At 36.1% G+C, this 18007-nt stretch overlaps 1 protein-coding gene across 2 annotated transcripts in view; it reads left to right on the plus strand.

Annotated features, from left to right (window-relative positions):
- The window catches only part of LOC140156763 (uncharacterized), a 58976-nt gene extending 42877 nt beyond the window's left edge, over positions 1 to 16099 (plus strand). Inside the window, exons 2-3 of one of the 2 annotated variants that reach the window (XM_072179724.1) lie at positions 11997 to 12170; positions 13065 to 16099. In XM_072179724.1, coding sequence (XP_072035825.1) covers positions 11997 to 12170; positions 13065 to 13120 — 230 coding nt within the window. In that variant the 3' untranslated portion in view covers positions 13121 to 16099. Of the gene's footprint in view, positions 1 to 11996; positions 12171 to 13061 lie in introns of both variants that reach the window. The other variant, XM_072179723.1, reaches the window with a different exon arrangement.
- Positions 16100 to 18007: the final 1908 nt, after the last annotated feature.

Genomic DNA, 18007 nt, shown 5'->3' on the forward strand with positions numbered 1-18007 from the left:
TCCGAATAAACTTGGATCTACTTCTTTTTTCGCAACGTGCAAGTTCATTGGGTTGGCATCATAATTTGAAAGTTTCGTAATTTTTCATGTTAAAACAAAAAAATGAGAGCTCTTCAAACAGGGGAATGTCATGAGCTAATAAGTATGCATAATTGGCCACGGAGCATTACGCGCACTGGTTGTTATGCATATTTACTTTCACACAGAGCAGCGTTTGAGCGTGCTCATGACTGACTGGGGACTTTGACTGTTGATACATGGTCTGTAGTAGTCTGTGGGTGTATCCTCTACTTACTTCACTAGCATCATAGCATGTTACATTTGTTTGCTGTAGTTTTGGTTAACTTTTTATGATGACCATCACGTGGCAAAAGGATGTTTCATGTAGAGGGAATAAGAGGAAGATACGTTCTTTGCCAAAGTATGTGCCATCAATTAACCAATACAGAGGATGATTTAAGCACTTCCCAGCAAGTCTTGCGGTTAGCACAGCTGTGTGAGTGAACATGACACCACTGCCCGCCCACTGCATACACACGTGCATGGTTAAATTTGAATTTGGACAGATATATTTACAATAAAAACACCTTCAAAAAGTTGGTCGATTTCACATGTGTGAATTATCCTTCATGCATACATCACTTTAGATCTGAAATCGACCAAGTAATAATGACACACGGGCAATTCTAAAACAACATCTTTTGCACAGAGTTCAATGGGATTTGAAAAGTAAAGTGGCAGTTGAAACTCTAGTGATAACACTTTTACAGTGCATGATGGGGCTTCCTTAAATCATCCTCTGTAACCAATATATGGCAAAAAGAAGTACCATTGGTTTCATCTCTCTGCATGTTACCACATTTTTCCAAGTGAGAAAAATTACAAAAGTTAGCCTCAACCAAAGCAAAAAGAAATAACTTATTAGTGATGCAAATAGAAGTTACGCCCTTTTACGATATTAGGGCTCGACGTCAGTATGTTGTTTCTCGGTTAATTTACACATCAAGTGATTTCAAATAACAGTGTCAAGAAACTTGGTCTTACAAGCCAACCTCTGCCATATTATATCTCACTTACTTAATACTTTAACGAGTCAATCAGTACGCCGCCATCGTATCTCGTCTAGAATTGGTAATAGGGCGGTTTCTTACTTTTTTTGTGTGTTATATTATTCATGTAGCCTTAACGAAGATTAGTATCTGTAGCAAGATTTAGAGTTTTATTATGTTTTAACATTTAACGACCTTTTGAACCAAGAAATGAACAATAATTAACCGATTAAGAGAATGTTTCCGACTGAGATCATGTTTAATTGAAATCCCAATTTGCAAAGCTCTTTGAGTCGTGCTATTATCGGTGCCTAAGTTAATCAATTACTGATATCCGCATGTGGTATTCAAATTAATCAAATCAGAATTCTACAAATTGCTTAAATGGATTTGGTAGACTTTTTGCTTTTTATTGTATCATTACTATCAAATGTACTGTAAAGGTATGTCTCTTTTATGCTAGTCACGTGTATCCTTTTCTTTACATTGATTTGAACATGTGAATCACGTGGTTTTATTTAAAACAAACTCATACTGACCATAAAAACGAATAAAAACATTCGGTACTCAACACGTGATATTCACAATTCCCGGGCGCCGAAATTGTCCAGTGCAATGATGTCCCAGTAATACAATGAAGGCTGACGACAATTGAGCACAAATTAAGATTACGCCATTGCACTTAGACAATTTCGGCGCGGGAATTTTGAATATCGCGTGTTGAGAGCCGACTGTTTTTATTCGTTTTTATGGTCAATATGAGTTTGTTTTAGATATAACCATGTGATTTGTGCTTGATAAATATTTGTCTAACATATAAGGCATAATGTTATGATTGCCGGAGACTCCCTTTAATGTTACCAGTGCATCGAGCGTAAAAGCTACGTAAAATGTATAAACTGCGGAAATCAGACTTCAAGTCATCTATAATTGGCCGTCATTCCTTATGTGATCATTATTTGAAGATTGAGTTTGATTCAGACAATAGGAAGATTATCGGGCAGTGGTTATCTTTTGATAACCGCCGCGCTGAAACATAGTACATGTGCCAGGACATTTGCGTAAATTGAAAGGACCAAGATTGTTACAATAGAGATATCAAAGGTCATACGCTACCAAATTGGTACAGCGTCTACGTAATAGCAGAGTACATTTAAGGCTGTTGGATCGTAACTGTTATAATTGGTACAAAGATTGGTACCTGTTGATTTGTCATTCAAAAAATGTCCCTTCTATTAACCACCGTCTTTAAACTGTAAGATTTGATCAATGTACTGTACACCGTCCTAGTTGTACACACCGGGCTAAAATATCATGACCCACAACGACCCAGTTATTCAAAGATCAGAGATCATGCTGATAACCTAGAATTGATCCGATTGGGGAATCTTTACTACAAATGTTTGATGGTCAACATGTTAAAGGAATTTTAATGCAAAACGGAGTTCACGGTAGACCTTTCGCAAAGGTCTTATGAGAAAATTGATATTTCAGTTTCAGCATAAGTTTCAGTTTCAGCATTTTCACCATAATGAAAGAAAACATTGGTGGGGAACCCAAAAGAGCACAACACGAAATGTATGATCACCCTAGAGGTTGCTGATGACGATAATTATAGTTGACAACTACAAACAAGGGGCAGGACTGGGTATACTGGTGTTAACAAAATAGGTTTGCATTAAACACTGTCATAAAAAGAACAAAGATACAACTAAAACACGAATTGTATTTTATGACTACATTCAGGTGCGCGACAGGTGAATATTCCCCTTTCTGTGCTCAGATCTATTCAAAGGAGCCCGAATATCACGTAGATGACCAGATGTTACTCCATTCCAATCAAACGCAATTTGGAAGATTGCCAACATTTGAAACGTGTGTTGCTAAAACTATTCTTCCTCGGTTGTGGGTATTGTACTATATACACGTTATCATTACTTCAATGAAATTAAAATGAATTTTCAATTATGATTTACATCATGGTGATTTCATATTCAATATTTGCTACCAATTTTGAATCAAAAACCGTGTTGCTAGAATAGTAAAAGTAAAATAATGTGAGACAAGTTGCGTGGCGTAACCAAGATATACCATACTGTGTGAATATTTTTAAGTGACTTTCAATCTTAGTAAAGGCGTCTCCCTGTTTGAAATATGCCCATGTTTTGTGGGATATTTCCAACAATTTTCAGTTATAGCGATGCATCCTTATATGCCTGATTTAGATATAACAAAAGGTGTAAATTCCTGACTCTCCCATAGAAAGCTATTTGTTATTGGTCTCATTTGAGGGAAAAATACAAACAAGTTGAATATTCATACAATATCCTGTCGATTTCACATTACCTACTAGATGGCAAAGTTCTTTGCATGAAAACAGTAAGTTCATGCTAATCAATGGGATGGAAGGTGTCACCTGTGATGACGTCATGCACCTATATCCAGTGCTCACAATAGCGGAATAATGGACATCCGGAGTCCCCCAGACCCTGAAAACTCTTTGTCTTCTAAACCTGATAATCTCCTCCACGTTCTCTCATCACCAATTCCCTGGTACGTTGCAGAAACAAATTAAACCATATGTGGACAAACATTTCTTCGTCGCTGAATTCATACAAACGGATTTCCGTGTTTCCGCCATTGTAAAGCACATGAATACGCACATGATGTCACCGCAGGTGACACGTTCTATCCCAATGAACAGCCTAATCTCACTTAGTTTATGCAAAGAACATTGCCATCCAGTACGTAATGTTAAATCGACAGGATATTGGATACATTTTCAATTTAAATTTGCCTAATTCTTCTCTGTATATTGATAGAATAACGATTAAGCATCATTAATTTAATCTCGTGCGCTAGTTTGTAATGTTTGAATGTTTCCATGTTCCAGTGTATGATGCGTAAGCCTCTTCCTCTGTTTATATGATTATTAGGCTGGCGGGTAAGCAACATTAATTGATCTCGTACACTGGTATGTAATGTGTTGTTTCTATTGTTCACCCTTGACTGCTCATATCCATATGTACCAGACTTGAGTCATATTTCAATCTGTTTAGCTCAGTGGTAGAGCGCTCGCCCGACAAGCGAGAGGTCTGGGGTTCAAGTCCCCGCACAGGCAGTTATTCATGTTTAAATGTGCTAGAGTGCGATGGCGCTCTAATAAGAATTGCTACATTTCATGCGAAAAAGAATAAGCTCCATACAACAAATATTTTTGTAAAGTGTCATTATTGGCCTCGGAAAACAAATTCAAAGCGTGTGTATGTGTGTGTGTGAACGGATATATCATGTCGTCAAATTGCGTGGAAAATATTGTGAGACCAGCATAAGTAATAAACGAATTGTAACAATTAATAAACAGGGTGAAATTGGAGCTGTCTAATGAAGTAGAAACTTCTTCTAAGCGCGTTTTATTTTTTATTTATAGGTGGTCTTTTTAAAGCAAGAACACACTTCAACATAACACTATAGAGAGTTATATATAAAAGCTTAACTAGATTGTTGAAATACACTATACAAAAAAGAAATGATAGACACAGTTATGTAACAACCAAAAATAGAGGCATTTGGAAGATAATTTGATTTTTTTCTCAAAGCATAGAAATAAAATAGGTTCAGATTAAATAACTTTAAAGGGACATAAAATTTTATCTGATACATAATATTTCAATTAATGTTTTGACGTATCATATCACGTTGCATATTAATTCAATTTCAATATCTCATAGCCCCAATACTGCAATGCACGTACGCCAGATACATATTACGTTTTAATCAGATATTAAATATCACTGTACCATAATTCGAACGAAGGTAGAGCTCTGTATCGACAATTTCTGGTCGACAATTTGAAAAACCATTCGAATTACATTCTTTTATTCATTCATTGATACATGCTTCTCTTGTTGTGAGGTACCTACTAGATGGCAATGTTCTTTGCATGAAAACAGTAAGTTCATGCTAATCAATGGGATGGAAGGTGTCACCTGTGATGACGTCATGCACCTATATCCAGTGTTCACAATAGTGGAATAATGGACATCCGGAGTCCCCCAGACCCTGAAAACTCTTTGTCTTCTAAACCTGATAATCTCCTCCACGTTCTCTCATCACCAATTCCCTGGTACGTTGCAGAAACAAATTAAACCATATGTGGACAAACATTTCTTCGTCCCTGAATTCATACAAACGGATTTCCGTGTTTCCGCCATTGTAAAGCACATGAATACGCAAATGATGTCACCGCAGGTGACACCTTCTATCCCAATGAACAGCCTAATCTCACTTAGTTTATGCAAAGAACATTGCCATCCAGTACGTAATGTTAAATCGACAGGATATTGGATACATTTTCAATTTAAATTTGCCTAATTCTTCTCTGTATACGGTATTGATATATTAAGAATAACGATTAAGCATCATTAATTTGATCTCGTGCGCTAGTTTTTAATGTTTGAATGTTTCCATGTTCCAGTGTATGATGCGCAAGCCTCTTCCTCTGTTTATATGATTATTAGGCTGGCGGGTAAGCATCATTAATTGATCTCGTACACTGGTATGTAATGTGTTGTTTGTATTATTCACCCTTGACTGCTCATATCCATAAGTACCAGACTTGAGTCATATTTCAATCTGTTTAGCTCAGTGGTAGAGCGCTCGCCCGACAAGCGAGAGGTCTGGGGTTCAAGTCCCCGCACAGGCAGTTATGTCCGGAGTTTTTACTCTGGTATATCTGCATATGCATGTTATCATGTTATGTTTCCATTTGTAAATTCATGTTTAAATGTGCTAGAGTGCGATGGCGCTCCAATAAGAATTGGTACATTTCATGCGAAAAAGAATAAGCTCCATACAACAAATATTTTTGTAAAGTGTCATTATTGGCCTCGGAAAACAAATTCAAAGCGTGTGTATGTGTGTGTGAACGGATATATCATGTCGTCAAATTGCGTGGAAAATATTGTGAGACCAGCATAAGTAATAAACGAATTGTAACAATTAATAAACAGGGTGAAATTGGAGCTGTCTAATGAAGTAAAAACTTCTTCTAAGCGCGTCTTATTTTTTATTTATAGGTGGTCTTTTTAAAGCAAGAACACACTTCAACATAACACTATAGAGAGTTATATATAAAAGCTTAACTAGATTGTTGAAATACACTATACAAAAAAGAAATGATAGACACAGTTATGTAACAACCAAAAATAGAGGCATTTGGAAGATAATTTGATTTTTTTCTCAAAGCATAGAAATAAAATAGGTTCAGATTAAATAACTTTAAAGGGACATAAAATTTTATCTTATACATAATATTTCAATTAATGTTTTGACGTATCATATCACGTTGCATATTAATTCAATTTCAATATCTCATAGCTTCAATACAGCAATGCACGTACGCCAGATACATATTACGTTTTAATCAGATATTAAATATCACTTTACCATAATTCGAACGAAGGTAGAGCTCTGTATCGACAATTTCTTGTCGACAATTTGAAAAAACATTCGAATTACATTCTTTTATTCATTCATTGATACATGCTTCTCTTTGTGTGATGTACCAAATGACGGTTATTTTTCATCAAAGATAGTGAGAGAATTTTATGAGTAGCTAATTGGACTTTTTGTCAATAAACACGTAGTAGTAAGGTAACCATGGAATGTTAAGGAATCGGGACTTGAGAGCCTTGTGGGACTTGAGAGCGTATCAGACACATCAAATTGCATTCTGAATACGAGGAATGTCATTCTTATGTCAAATAATTTTAATTTTTTGTGAAATTCGCGATATAATACAAATTTTATGGTAAATTGTTAATAATTGATATTTTTTATATTTAACAGTCCTCGAAGTAAACTTTATCCATCATTGAAAATGTTGACCGTTCGTATTGAAGATGTACAATTTTTCCCAAAAGGAAAAAAATGCATATCTTCAATACTAAATGTTACAACCAGTGGCGGCGCCAGAATTTTTTTTTCGGGGGGCATTGAGGGGCAAAGTGAATTTCAGGGGGCAAAATCATCAATTTTGTCGTAAAAGGGAATTTCTCGTAATTTTTGGTTTTACTGGGGGGCAACAGGAGGCAAGAGTTCTGACTGGGGCCATTTGCCCCCCCCCCCCATGCCCCGTGGCGCCGCCACTGGTTACAACATGGCTTCAATTGACGACACTAATTTGTATGACAAGTTCCATACAGTACAATAAAGTAATAACTTTTCATTTTACATTTATACAACTTTGGTGTAACTAACAAGTTCAAATAACTCAGGTTTTGAAACGATACGAACTGATAAAGTATATCATTTGATAATTGCTAAGAATGAATGGCCTACAAACTAGATTTCCTTATGCAACATGCGAATAATACCCTTGGGACCTTTAATACAGTGTAGAAATGAGACATATTTGTCCAATAGTCATGATAGTGATTACTGTAGTATACGGATGTAATTCTAAGCACGGATACAATTCCCATCCTATACAACGCATAAACTTTGTCTAAATATAAATAATCAAGAAATAACGGGCGCAATCAAACAAATTTTCTTCACTAACCACACAAATATGAAGATCAATCAGCAAAATTGCTTTTACATTATCCAGGCCATCCTTTAATACCGCTGTAAGCGTGATAATCTCCGTCTTCAAGCGAAGTTCAATTTTCCAGACTATAATCTGGACACTTTCTGTATGGGTGCTGCACACCCTTGGGTGTGAATTATTGTTACCTTAAGGGGTACTACACCCCTCGATAAATTTGTGTCTATTTTTGCATTTTTCTCAAAAAATAATAACACACTGGTAACAAAAGTTTTGTATAGTTGTGAAATTTCAGTGACCCAAGACAAGCGGTTCATTATTAATGATAAGAAATAAGGTACCGCTAGGATGTACCTCATTTCCTATCATATATACTGAACCGCGTGTCTTGAGTCACTGAAATTTCAGTGTAGTAATTGGATTCCTTGCCCCAATAATATACATAACTTTTTTTACCAGTGTGTTATTATTTTTTGAGAAAAATACAAAAATGGTTACAAATTAACCACAGGGGTGTAGTACCCCCTTAAACCAAGAACATACTACTTATTTGCAAGTTATCAGAAATTGGGGTTCCATCATGTTGGGGTTTTTTTTTTTTTCAAACTCGGATAGGACGTTCGAACACACATTTTTGTTTATTTTTTAGCACATCAGACACAAAAAATGTCTGAATACGAGAAATATCCTTCCGATATCAAATAATTTTGATTTTGAGAAATTTGCGATATAATTTTAAGATTTAATTTAAGATTTAAGATTGGCCTTATACAAATTTTATGACTAATTATTATTTTCCCCGAAACAGCTAAATTTTGTTGATGTTTTTGGAAAAAAATTTATATCTTCAATACGAAGGGTCAAAATGTTCATATGATGGACGGCTTTTAGGCGGGATTATGTATAGCGCGCGTAATTCGAATCTGACACTACGAAACCCAACGTTTAAGATTTAAGATTGGCCTTATACAAATTTTATGACTAATTATTATTTTTCCCTGAAACAGCTAAATTTTGTTGATGTTTTTGGAAAAAAATTTATATCTTCAATACGAAGGGTCAAAATGTTCATATGATGGACGGCTTTTAGGCGGGATTATGTATAGCGCGCGTAATTCGAATCTGACACTACGAAACCCAACGCAACGCAGCAGCACCCGCTGAACTTCAAAGTTAGTGCTGCTGACTGGAGTTAGATATATAGTCTATATCTACTGGAGGTAGATATAGACTAAATCTACTGGAGGTAGATATAGACTAAAGGTAACTGTGGATATGAGTAGTTTATACGGTAGCTTACGGCATTCCATAGAGTAGAAAAGCGTCGGATATTGAAAGTACAAGTGTTTGCCATTATGGTTAAAAGTACATCTCACATCCGTAATGCAACACCATCGATCCAAATTGGTGATATAATCCAATCCCATAACTGAAAATTTGCTACAAATTACAGTTTTATCTGTCTGGTGAACACACAGCTCTGGTCATCATGGCAAATTTGTTTAACGTGTGGACATTGTATACTCAGTGTTTCAGATTTCTTTTTAATTTCCGGAACACGCATTCTACACTGAAGATGAAATGACAGTAGTTGTCTAAGAACGCTAAGAAATACCTGTTGTGTGATTCCATTTGTATGGGGTGTGTGTGGTGGACATGACAGGTGTTAGTTACAATCAAGGCAAGGCGCCTTCTTTGCCTTTCCTATTTTATGGAGATGCCTTTAGTAGTGTCCACCTGAGCAGCATTTGGATATGAACAGATTAATATTAAGTAATATGGTGTAACGCAATATTATGTACATTAAGTTCAATGATTAAGATAAAGTCAATAATTATACCCTATTCCGTAAGTTTTTATTTGGCACCGTTATATTATTAATTACGTTTAGCACAGGTGAAACAATCACCTTACTTTATTGGGTATCCAAATCATTGCTGTGTGCGATAAATGCTGCAGAGAAATATTACTAACTATACTTACACACCAACGCTCCCTCGTCTCAAATTATACGTTTTAGTTGCTCTTTTGTTCAGAAACTAAAAATCAGGGGGGTAAAAAAAAGAGGGCAGATCTTGTCTGCAATCATAACGTCTCAAGCTAAATTTATACTATATACATAGCTGAGCGACAGCGATTGGTTTTTACCCAATGAAGTAGGGCGCTTTTTGTTTCGTTGGGAAAGCGCCACTATCTCATTGGTCAAGTACCAACCACTTCTCGCTCAGTGATAGAGTAATAAATTCAACTTTAGTGTAGGACCATAAGTATATAATAGCTTATTGTCATGATTGTGTTAAGCAAATATCGGATATAATACACGGTTGTGTTTATATTGAATGTAAATAATTATATATGGACCGGATATCAATCACACGTGGCGGTAACAGGGGGCTGGTGTGGCATGGGTGCTGGAAGTATATTAAGCGTCATAAAAACTTGTTTGTTTGTTTGTTTGTTTGAAACAAAACGATGCATGATGACGGAGATGATTTTGATTATGAATTAGTTTATTGTTCCCTGGAAGGCACAACCCATACCTCTTACCTAGGCTCCCCTCACTCCACCTAGATAACCTCCTTCCCCCGCCTTCGATATCCCCTCTCCCCTACACACTAAATTCCACTCCACTCTCAAGTTCTCCTCTCCCACTCCTTTCCTTCCCACTTCTTATACTCTCTCCCCTCTGTTTCTCTTTCTCCTGCCCTTACATCCCCCCCCCCCACACACACACCCATTTCCCCCTCGCTCTTCTCATTTCTTTCGAGTAATAAATAAAAGTCCGTTTAAACCAGCCTAGATATTGGAAGTCATATAGCTTTCTATTATATTGATCCTATGCATGCGATATGCATATAAATAGAGAAGTGTATAAAAGTGTATATATATCACTCAAGTGTCTATTCTCAGGGTATTCTTTTGTTATATCGGTGGAAATATTTCGATGGTCTATATTTTTCACAGTGAAATAAGCCTAGGCTATTTCCGAAACTAAATCACGCTTTCAAAAATGTAGATTGACTTGTTCGACTTCTCTGCTTGTGAATATTGCACTTCGAAATTTAACATCTTCTTTTGTATAATTTGATTAAAATAACTTCAAAACTGATTTCCGATTAACTGAATTGAAAACCGAAACGGCTTGCTACACATTTTAAGTTTCTAACAAAGCGTACAGACAAATATATCGATAATGACGTCACTCAAGAGCTTAGGCAGGATAATAGGAAACCACGTGGCCAAAACCAAAACTAAAACTCAATATTTGAAATGACCGGATGTCTATGTTTAAGCAAGATATTAGGGAAATTAGAGTACTCTGACATTTAACGTTGTTCTTGTACGTCTTTGAGTCTACTCAATATCAGTTCATGTAAGATGTGTAAGATTTTGATCAAATGATAAATGCGTTCATCATTACACTATCATCATACTGCTGAGTGCTAGCTAATACAGCCAATCCGCGGATGTATTTGATTTGGTATTTGGGCGGATTGTGCTGTGATCAGAACCCGACAAATGATCTTTCCAATCATTGTTCAATAACATGTGACCTTGTATTCCAAATACATTAAACTATGATATTTTGGAACGTGGCTATATTATATTCCCAGATCGTAACGTAATATTCCAAACTATGCTAATTCACATCCGCGATTTTTGAACTTATACTATGAATTTATATTAGGCTTCTCGGTATTTCAAAGCAAAGATTGATACTCAGAAAATTTGAGCTATGTAATTTTTGGATGTATGCCTGCAGTTTTGAATGAATGAGTTACAATATATAAAAAGGTTGGTTCCCATGGGTTACCGTATTCATGATGTCAAACATTTGTTACTTATGTTTTATTACATTAGTAATGTATTATTTTCAGTCTGAACTGATTTTTTTTTGCATTTAACTTACAATGGGCTTGCTTTGCTTATGTACAATGTATGTATTCTAAACTATTTACGACAAAATGTTGCTTTTCTAAGAGAGAAAGTTTGTTACAAGTTCGAGTTCGTCGTCTGCTTTAATGTATAATACAATAGACGTAAAGACTGACGAACAAAGCTGAAGATGAAACTGGCGACCAGAGGATATCGGTTTTAGCTCGGCTAGTAGTCAATGGTGCGAGGTGTGACGCAAATAATTTTTTATTCCCCAGAAGTCCATATTTTTAGACAATCACATAATGTATGATCCACTTATGTTCAACTTATGGTCCACTTACGTTCTAAAAAGCGCACTTTCTTCATGACCCCGAAAAAGTCAACTTTTTGGAAGTCCAATATCCCCCAAATAACTCCTAGCAATTTGCTAGCATTTCTTACAAGTAAACGTTGTGAAGAAATCAAGAAATTATTGTTAACCGATTTTCTTCTTCTTTGTGTTTCTTATTTGATCTCAGATGAATTTCCATTACAAGATGTAACTACAAACGAAGAAGCAGCATGGCAACGGATGGCGCTGGTTATTCTCACAAGAGCACTAGAAACATTGACTGACAGGATGAACAACCAATTGCAACCTTTAGATAAGAGAAACAACGTTAAAGAAACTCAACAAACTCAAGTCAGAAGGGGTGAGAAAATTGAATTGATAATCCATTGGGTTGCAGGTCCCTTAAAAAATTTCAGCTTGGAAATCTATCCATGTCCCTCAAATGACCAGTTTACCAGTTTTTGTCATATAGCCAAGGGCAATATAGATCCGATTAAGGAATCAGTAACATGACCTAGCTTGTTCAGTCCAGCTTTCCAGAAAGTGACCTTTGCCTGAGGTGATTGGTTATCAAATGTTGACAGATGGTAACAGGTGGCATGCTGGAAGCAGTTTGGCGGTACTATGTTAAATGAGTTCTTACCGCACTTAATTGGTTAAGAAGTGTGTAGCCTAATACGACTAAAATACGACTGTCAAATAAGGGACACTTATCTTCAATCCTATATGAAATCTGGTGTACTTTGGTTCCTTTTTCGATCCTTAATACTCATGACCCTACCCTACACTAACCTTGAAACCATACACATTTTAGAACCTTGAAGTCTTTGCGAAGCCCATTCTACTTTATTCTAAAACTGTGATGAACTTGGTAATGAAAGTAATTTAGACAATCACAGGAAACACAAGGCAATGCAGCTGTATAATAATCTCAAACGCTATGATTTAGAGAAGAAAACAGGTGATAGATACCTGGATAAACTCAGGGGCATAGCAAGCGGGTGGATAGGGCGGACGAAGTCCATGGCCCGAGCAAAAGCGAAAAAAGAGAGAAAATTATAAAGGAGATGTTAAAAGAGCCCCGCACTGCTCTTTTTCCATGGGCCCCAGAGGCTTTTACAGTACAGAGGGACAGTAGAGAGGGAACCATAAGATTCTGTCGTCTAAAAATAACAAAATATGATGCCCCTAAGTTTGTGTTAGCTTAAGTCAGTTTAATTATATTACTGTTGTTTTTCTGTTTGTTATTCAGCAGGTAATCTTTTCTGGAGAACTGGTGTACTGGGAAGACCTGGCCAAGGAAGGAAGTAATTACAGAAGACTCATTACTTTTTCTGTTTACATTTTGATGAAGACCTGCACAATAATTTTGAATAAACGTTCACCCCATGGGACAAATGGTTTTACAAAAGTTTAAAAGTATGTGCTTAAGTTGAAAAAACAAATACTATTTTTACTTTGCGTGGAGTAACTACTGATCTTATTTATGTACATAATTAGGTTAGATCATTTGTAAAATAATTGTGTGTTTGATAGGTAGAATACTTGAAAAGCAAATGAATACATGGGCATTATTCAAGGTAGAGAATGAAGGAATTAATTTACAGATATCAATGAAGGAAAATAAACATACATGAGCATTCGAGATTGATGAAGACTACATTAGTGTCTAAATTTTAATAGTGTAACACAGAAAATGGATGGACAGAGTTGGGCCAGTTGAGAGTTGGATCCTTGTCCATAGACCACTTCGGTATTTCCCGAAAGCCTTTGCTTCCCGGGCTTTGCTTTTGAAACCAAGACAACGTCATAATTGGTGCGCACATAGTCACTGCGCACTCTTGAGCAGTCAAACATGCCTAGTGACGATGTGAGTATCGACATAACGCATTATCGCTAGGATATATCCAACAGGTGAATTTGAGAATCTTTTCGTATTATGAGCCATTATGCATTATTTTAGAGATCGCGTACTGTTATCTTCGCGCAGGTACACGATGCGTGACATCTGACATGGGATGTGAGAATTCAGCCAGCGGAAGCACCTCTCAGAAAAATGCATTTTAGGATATATAATATGCGGTAAATAGTATCGTTCTCTCCTTGACCTGATTAAAATCCACCCACAGAAGTTAGAGAGCTTCGATTCCTTGTAGTCCAGCCCCTAGTGTAATGAAATGTATCTCTAAGTATAGATACGAAGTTTGGGTCAACATCTGATTTGAGTTTGACTTGATTCTGTCGATCCAGTTTTTGGATAATAGAGATAAATAAAAAAGGTGTTCCATAAACAACAGCGAATAGTTAGAGATTGATAATGATAGTATTAGATGCATTATTACATTTGGTTAGGCGAAACTACTGTACACAAAGAGTATAAAGTATACCAACTTTGGACGAGTTAGTCCTGGGTTAGTATAAAATTACGTTAAAGTAATCCTGACTTTGGCAATGGAATATTTAATATAGTATGATTGTGTCCATCGTTAAGGCATTATTTATCACTTGATTCAAGATAAATTAGATAAGATTGTTTTTGCTCCCCTGAAAAAGGTTCAAATTATGTAGAGTCATTAGTTGCTATTTGAAGGGAGTGATAAACAAACTAGCCAAATAGAATATGACTCCAGTGTTAATTAGCCTTCACAGGTGTATGAATAGAAAACGGCGTCCACTATTACCAAGCACTTGTCGTTGGTAGAGATCTTGAAGTAGTTCATAATACTTGTGGCTACGCTTGTTTACGTTACATCGATACTTTTAACGTAAACTGTCTGTTGCCGCATACAGGAAGTAGAAATCGATATTTGAATGCGTAATTTACGACATTTCATTGGATGATATATAAACCACTGACCTTTTAAGTTCCTAGGTAATGTACCTACAATAACATTTGCGCATGATCTCTAATTCATAGTCCAGAAAACGACATTTTTGTCCTTAAATGTCCAAAAAAAGGCAAATAATGCCAATCAACCTGGGCACAAAATGTTAAAACATTTAATGGCAATATTTAGTGGCTTTCTGGGCATTCATGGACTTTTCTGGCAAACAAGAGTAGTTTTCAAGTCTTAGGCTGCGCTTAGTGTTTACGTTACTGCCAATACCAAGCAGCGAATGGGCTATTCCATTCCACATTCCACATGCTACCCCTGTGGAAGATTTAGCTAAAGTCTTTCACAGAGGGAGTATGAGTTTCAAATAGAATAGATATTTGGGTAACTTCCATTTGAAATACTCACTCCAGTTGTGGATGATATAAGTAAAGCCATAATACTGGGGGAGTATGGGTTTCAAAATGATTAACTCTGACCAGTTACATTTAAAAAACATACTCCCCATGTGGAAGATATTTCCAAAATCTTCCACAGGGGTAGTGTGGATTTCAACTGGAATAGTCCAATATGACTACTCTCCATAGCAACATTACCAAGAATCAAAATGCTGAAAATCCGTCATACGTGTTGGTAGAAGATGAGTTAAAATAAGGAGCTTCAACCGCATTTTAAATTTACTACTAGCATAACTAACATCCAGTTGTAGGCTACCTTTTGTCAGATACAATCTTACGTCGACCTGGGACATGGAGGTACCGCGGTAGTCAACAATTGATGACCTCGTTGTCGCCTTCAACAGATACTTGCATAGCGATATCAGATAATATCTCCTACAATTCTATCTTTAGAAAAAAGATCTCCTACACTTGCAAGTTGGTAGTAAATTTAAAGTGATATTGACGTTTTATCTTTCCAAGAAGAATGATAAGACTCCCAACGTTCTGTTCTGTCTTAGTACATTTAGTAATATAATGTGTGATGTGGGCAAGCCAATGTCGGTTTCTCTTTTGCTTACTTAGACATGTTGAATGAACAATGTAAAATACTTAACGTGTCACAGATCGATCACAAATTTTGAAATATCAAGTGGATAATGAGCGTATGAGCATTAAATTATACATTAGTCGTATTTCTAACACTATTGCAATAAGGAATATCAACTGTTAAGGCTAGAGTCGTTTTTTGCTGTAACCGTATTATCTTATAAAGCAATGATACTTTCTTATGTATTTGAATGTAAGTAAGACAGCGAGAAAATAAAATGCTTCAAGCAGTTACATTTAATTAAAGCACACAAAATACTGTACAATAACAAAATTACTTAAAATATACTTTATGTTAAGTAAGTACCGTTAATCTCAACAAGTATAATTTCATTCCATATTTCTGTGAAGTTATGTTATGTTATTTGTGAATAGCTGTAAATAAAATAAACATATCTTTGAGGTGAAGACATCTGCTTAAGGGTTTCATTTTTACGGATGTGAAATATCATGATTTTACCTTTTCCTTAAATTAAATAGACTGAAGTACAGAGTGTATCAAAATTGTAGGCAATTTAAAAAAAGCATACAGTTTGAAAAATGCCACGAGATTAAAAAGTATGAGGTATTTGGTCAAAATGATATAGTTGTCAGTCGACAGCTGAAACAACATCCTCCCATAACTGTACAATCACTGCATGGCGTGTGACCATTAATAAGGACTCAATGGCTATTTTTGCGAGCCGGGTAAAAATGCAGTTGCGCGAAGTCAATTAAAATCAGAGCAAAATGAAGATCACATGTTTAACCACTTTCTTTACAGCAAAAAAATTGACAGTCTTAGTCTTCCACATGGCCACGGCATTGCCCCATTCTCTGTATGCAGATATCAGCTCTCCTCAATATGGCATTCACACCACGTCTTATGAGAAACATCCAGCCTGGGGATGTCAACTTGTGCAGTTATGTGTCTCTGGAGTTCAAGGTCTGCAGGCGGACTTGTGAAAACCTTGGATTTCAGACAGCCACACAAAAAAGATATTCAAGGGTGTAAGATCAAGAGATCTCGGGGGCCATTCCACTTGGTGCTTCAAAGCAATCACGCCATTGCCAAACAATTCTGCAAAGCGTTTTGTCAATGACTGTAATGAAAGTGGTGAAACTGTTATTTTAATTGACTTCGCGCAACTGCATTTTTACACGGCTCACAAAACGAGCCACTGAGTCCTTATTAATGGCCACACGCCAGTGATTTTCATTTGTGGGAGGACAAGATGTTGATTCTGCTATCAATTCAATTATTTCGTCCAATACCTCATTCTTTGTAATGTAGTGGCATTTTTCCAATTATTGTTTAGTTTTATTTTTACCCTGTACAATATAAATTTATTCCGTTTTAACCATACATTTTGAAATCCGACCCAAAGTAGTATGTGTTGAGATTTCATGGCTGCTTTGGATTTAAAATACCACTAATTGTGATTTTTAAGCATCTATTTTATCCTTGCAAGAAAATAATCTCTCTCTCTCTCTCTCTCTTTTCAAGCACTGTCCGGCTCTAAATAGTGGTATTTAACAGCATAAAGGTCCGCAATTGGCTGTTATAATTGGTAGCCCTGAGGACTAGCAGAAAGATCCACGGCGGATCATAAATTCCTGAATGAATTGTTCATTTAAAGTTTAATCGTATTTTCAACTGTTGCGATTTGGTCGTTCACAGCATCCTGCGAATGGTACATGTAGTGAGCTTTGGCGAAAATTGCATTGATAGTTTCATAGCGAGCGTGTAGAAGGATTCAAATATACCAGATATACTTTTCTAGGTCCTGTGGTTCTGGAGTTATGTTGTAAAGAGGGCTGTGAAACCACATCACATTTGTAAAACGTATATAACTCATTAATAACAATAAATCAAACAAGTCTTCAAAGTATATGATTTGTAGGCCGAACTTCTTTTTGGTTGCCTCGACCAACAATACTTAGTCAACCCTTAATGTCCAAGTTATGATGGGTTCTAAGGTTTAATAATGAATTTGAGCTTGGGATCAACGATATTCGATATATGTTTTTGGCACAAATGTGATTTGATCAAGCACATGCATGTTTTGTGGAAAAAAAAACATCAATTTTGAGTTATAGACAAATTAGCCTTACCAAATACGTTTGCAATTAAGGTATTTTTGTGGACCTTAGAGCCCATCAGACATATCAAATTGCACTTTGAAAACGAGGAATGTCCTTCTGATTTTTTTTTTAATTCGGGATATAGCCTAATACACATTTTATGGCAAATGACTAAAAATTGATTTTTAAGTTTTTTGGGGGGGAAAAAGTATATCATCAATATGAAAGGTCAAATAATATTCAGTTGATGGTCG

This window comes from Amphiura filiformis, chromosome 7 (genome assembly GCF_039555335.1).
Source record: "Amphiura filiformis chromosome 7, Afil_fr2py, whole genome shotgun sequence".
Classification (NCBI taxonomy): Eukaryota; Metazoa; Echinodermata; class Ophiuroidea; order Amphilepidida; family Amphiuridae; genus Amphiura; species Amphiura filiformis.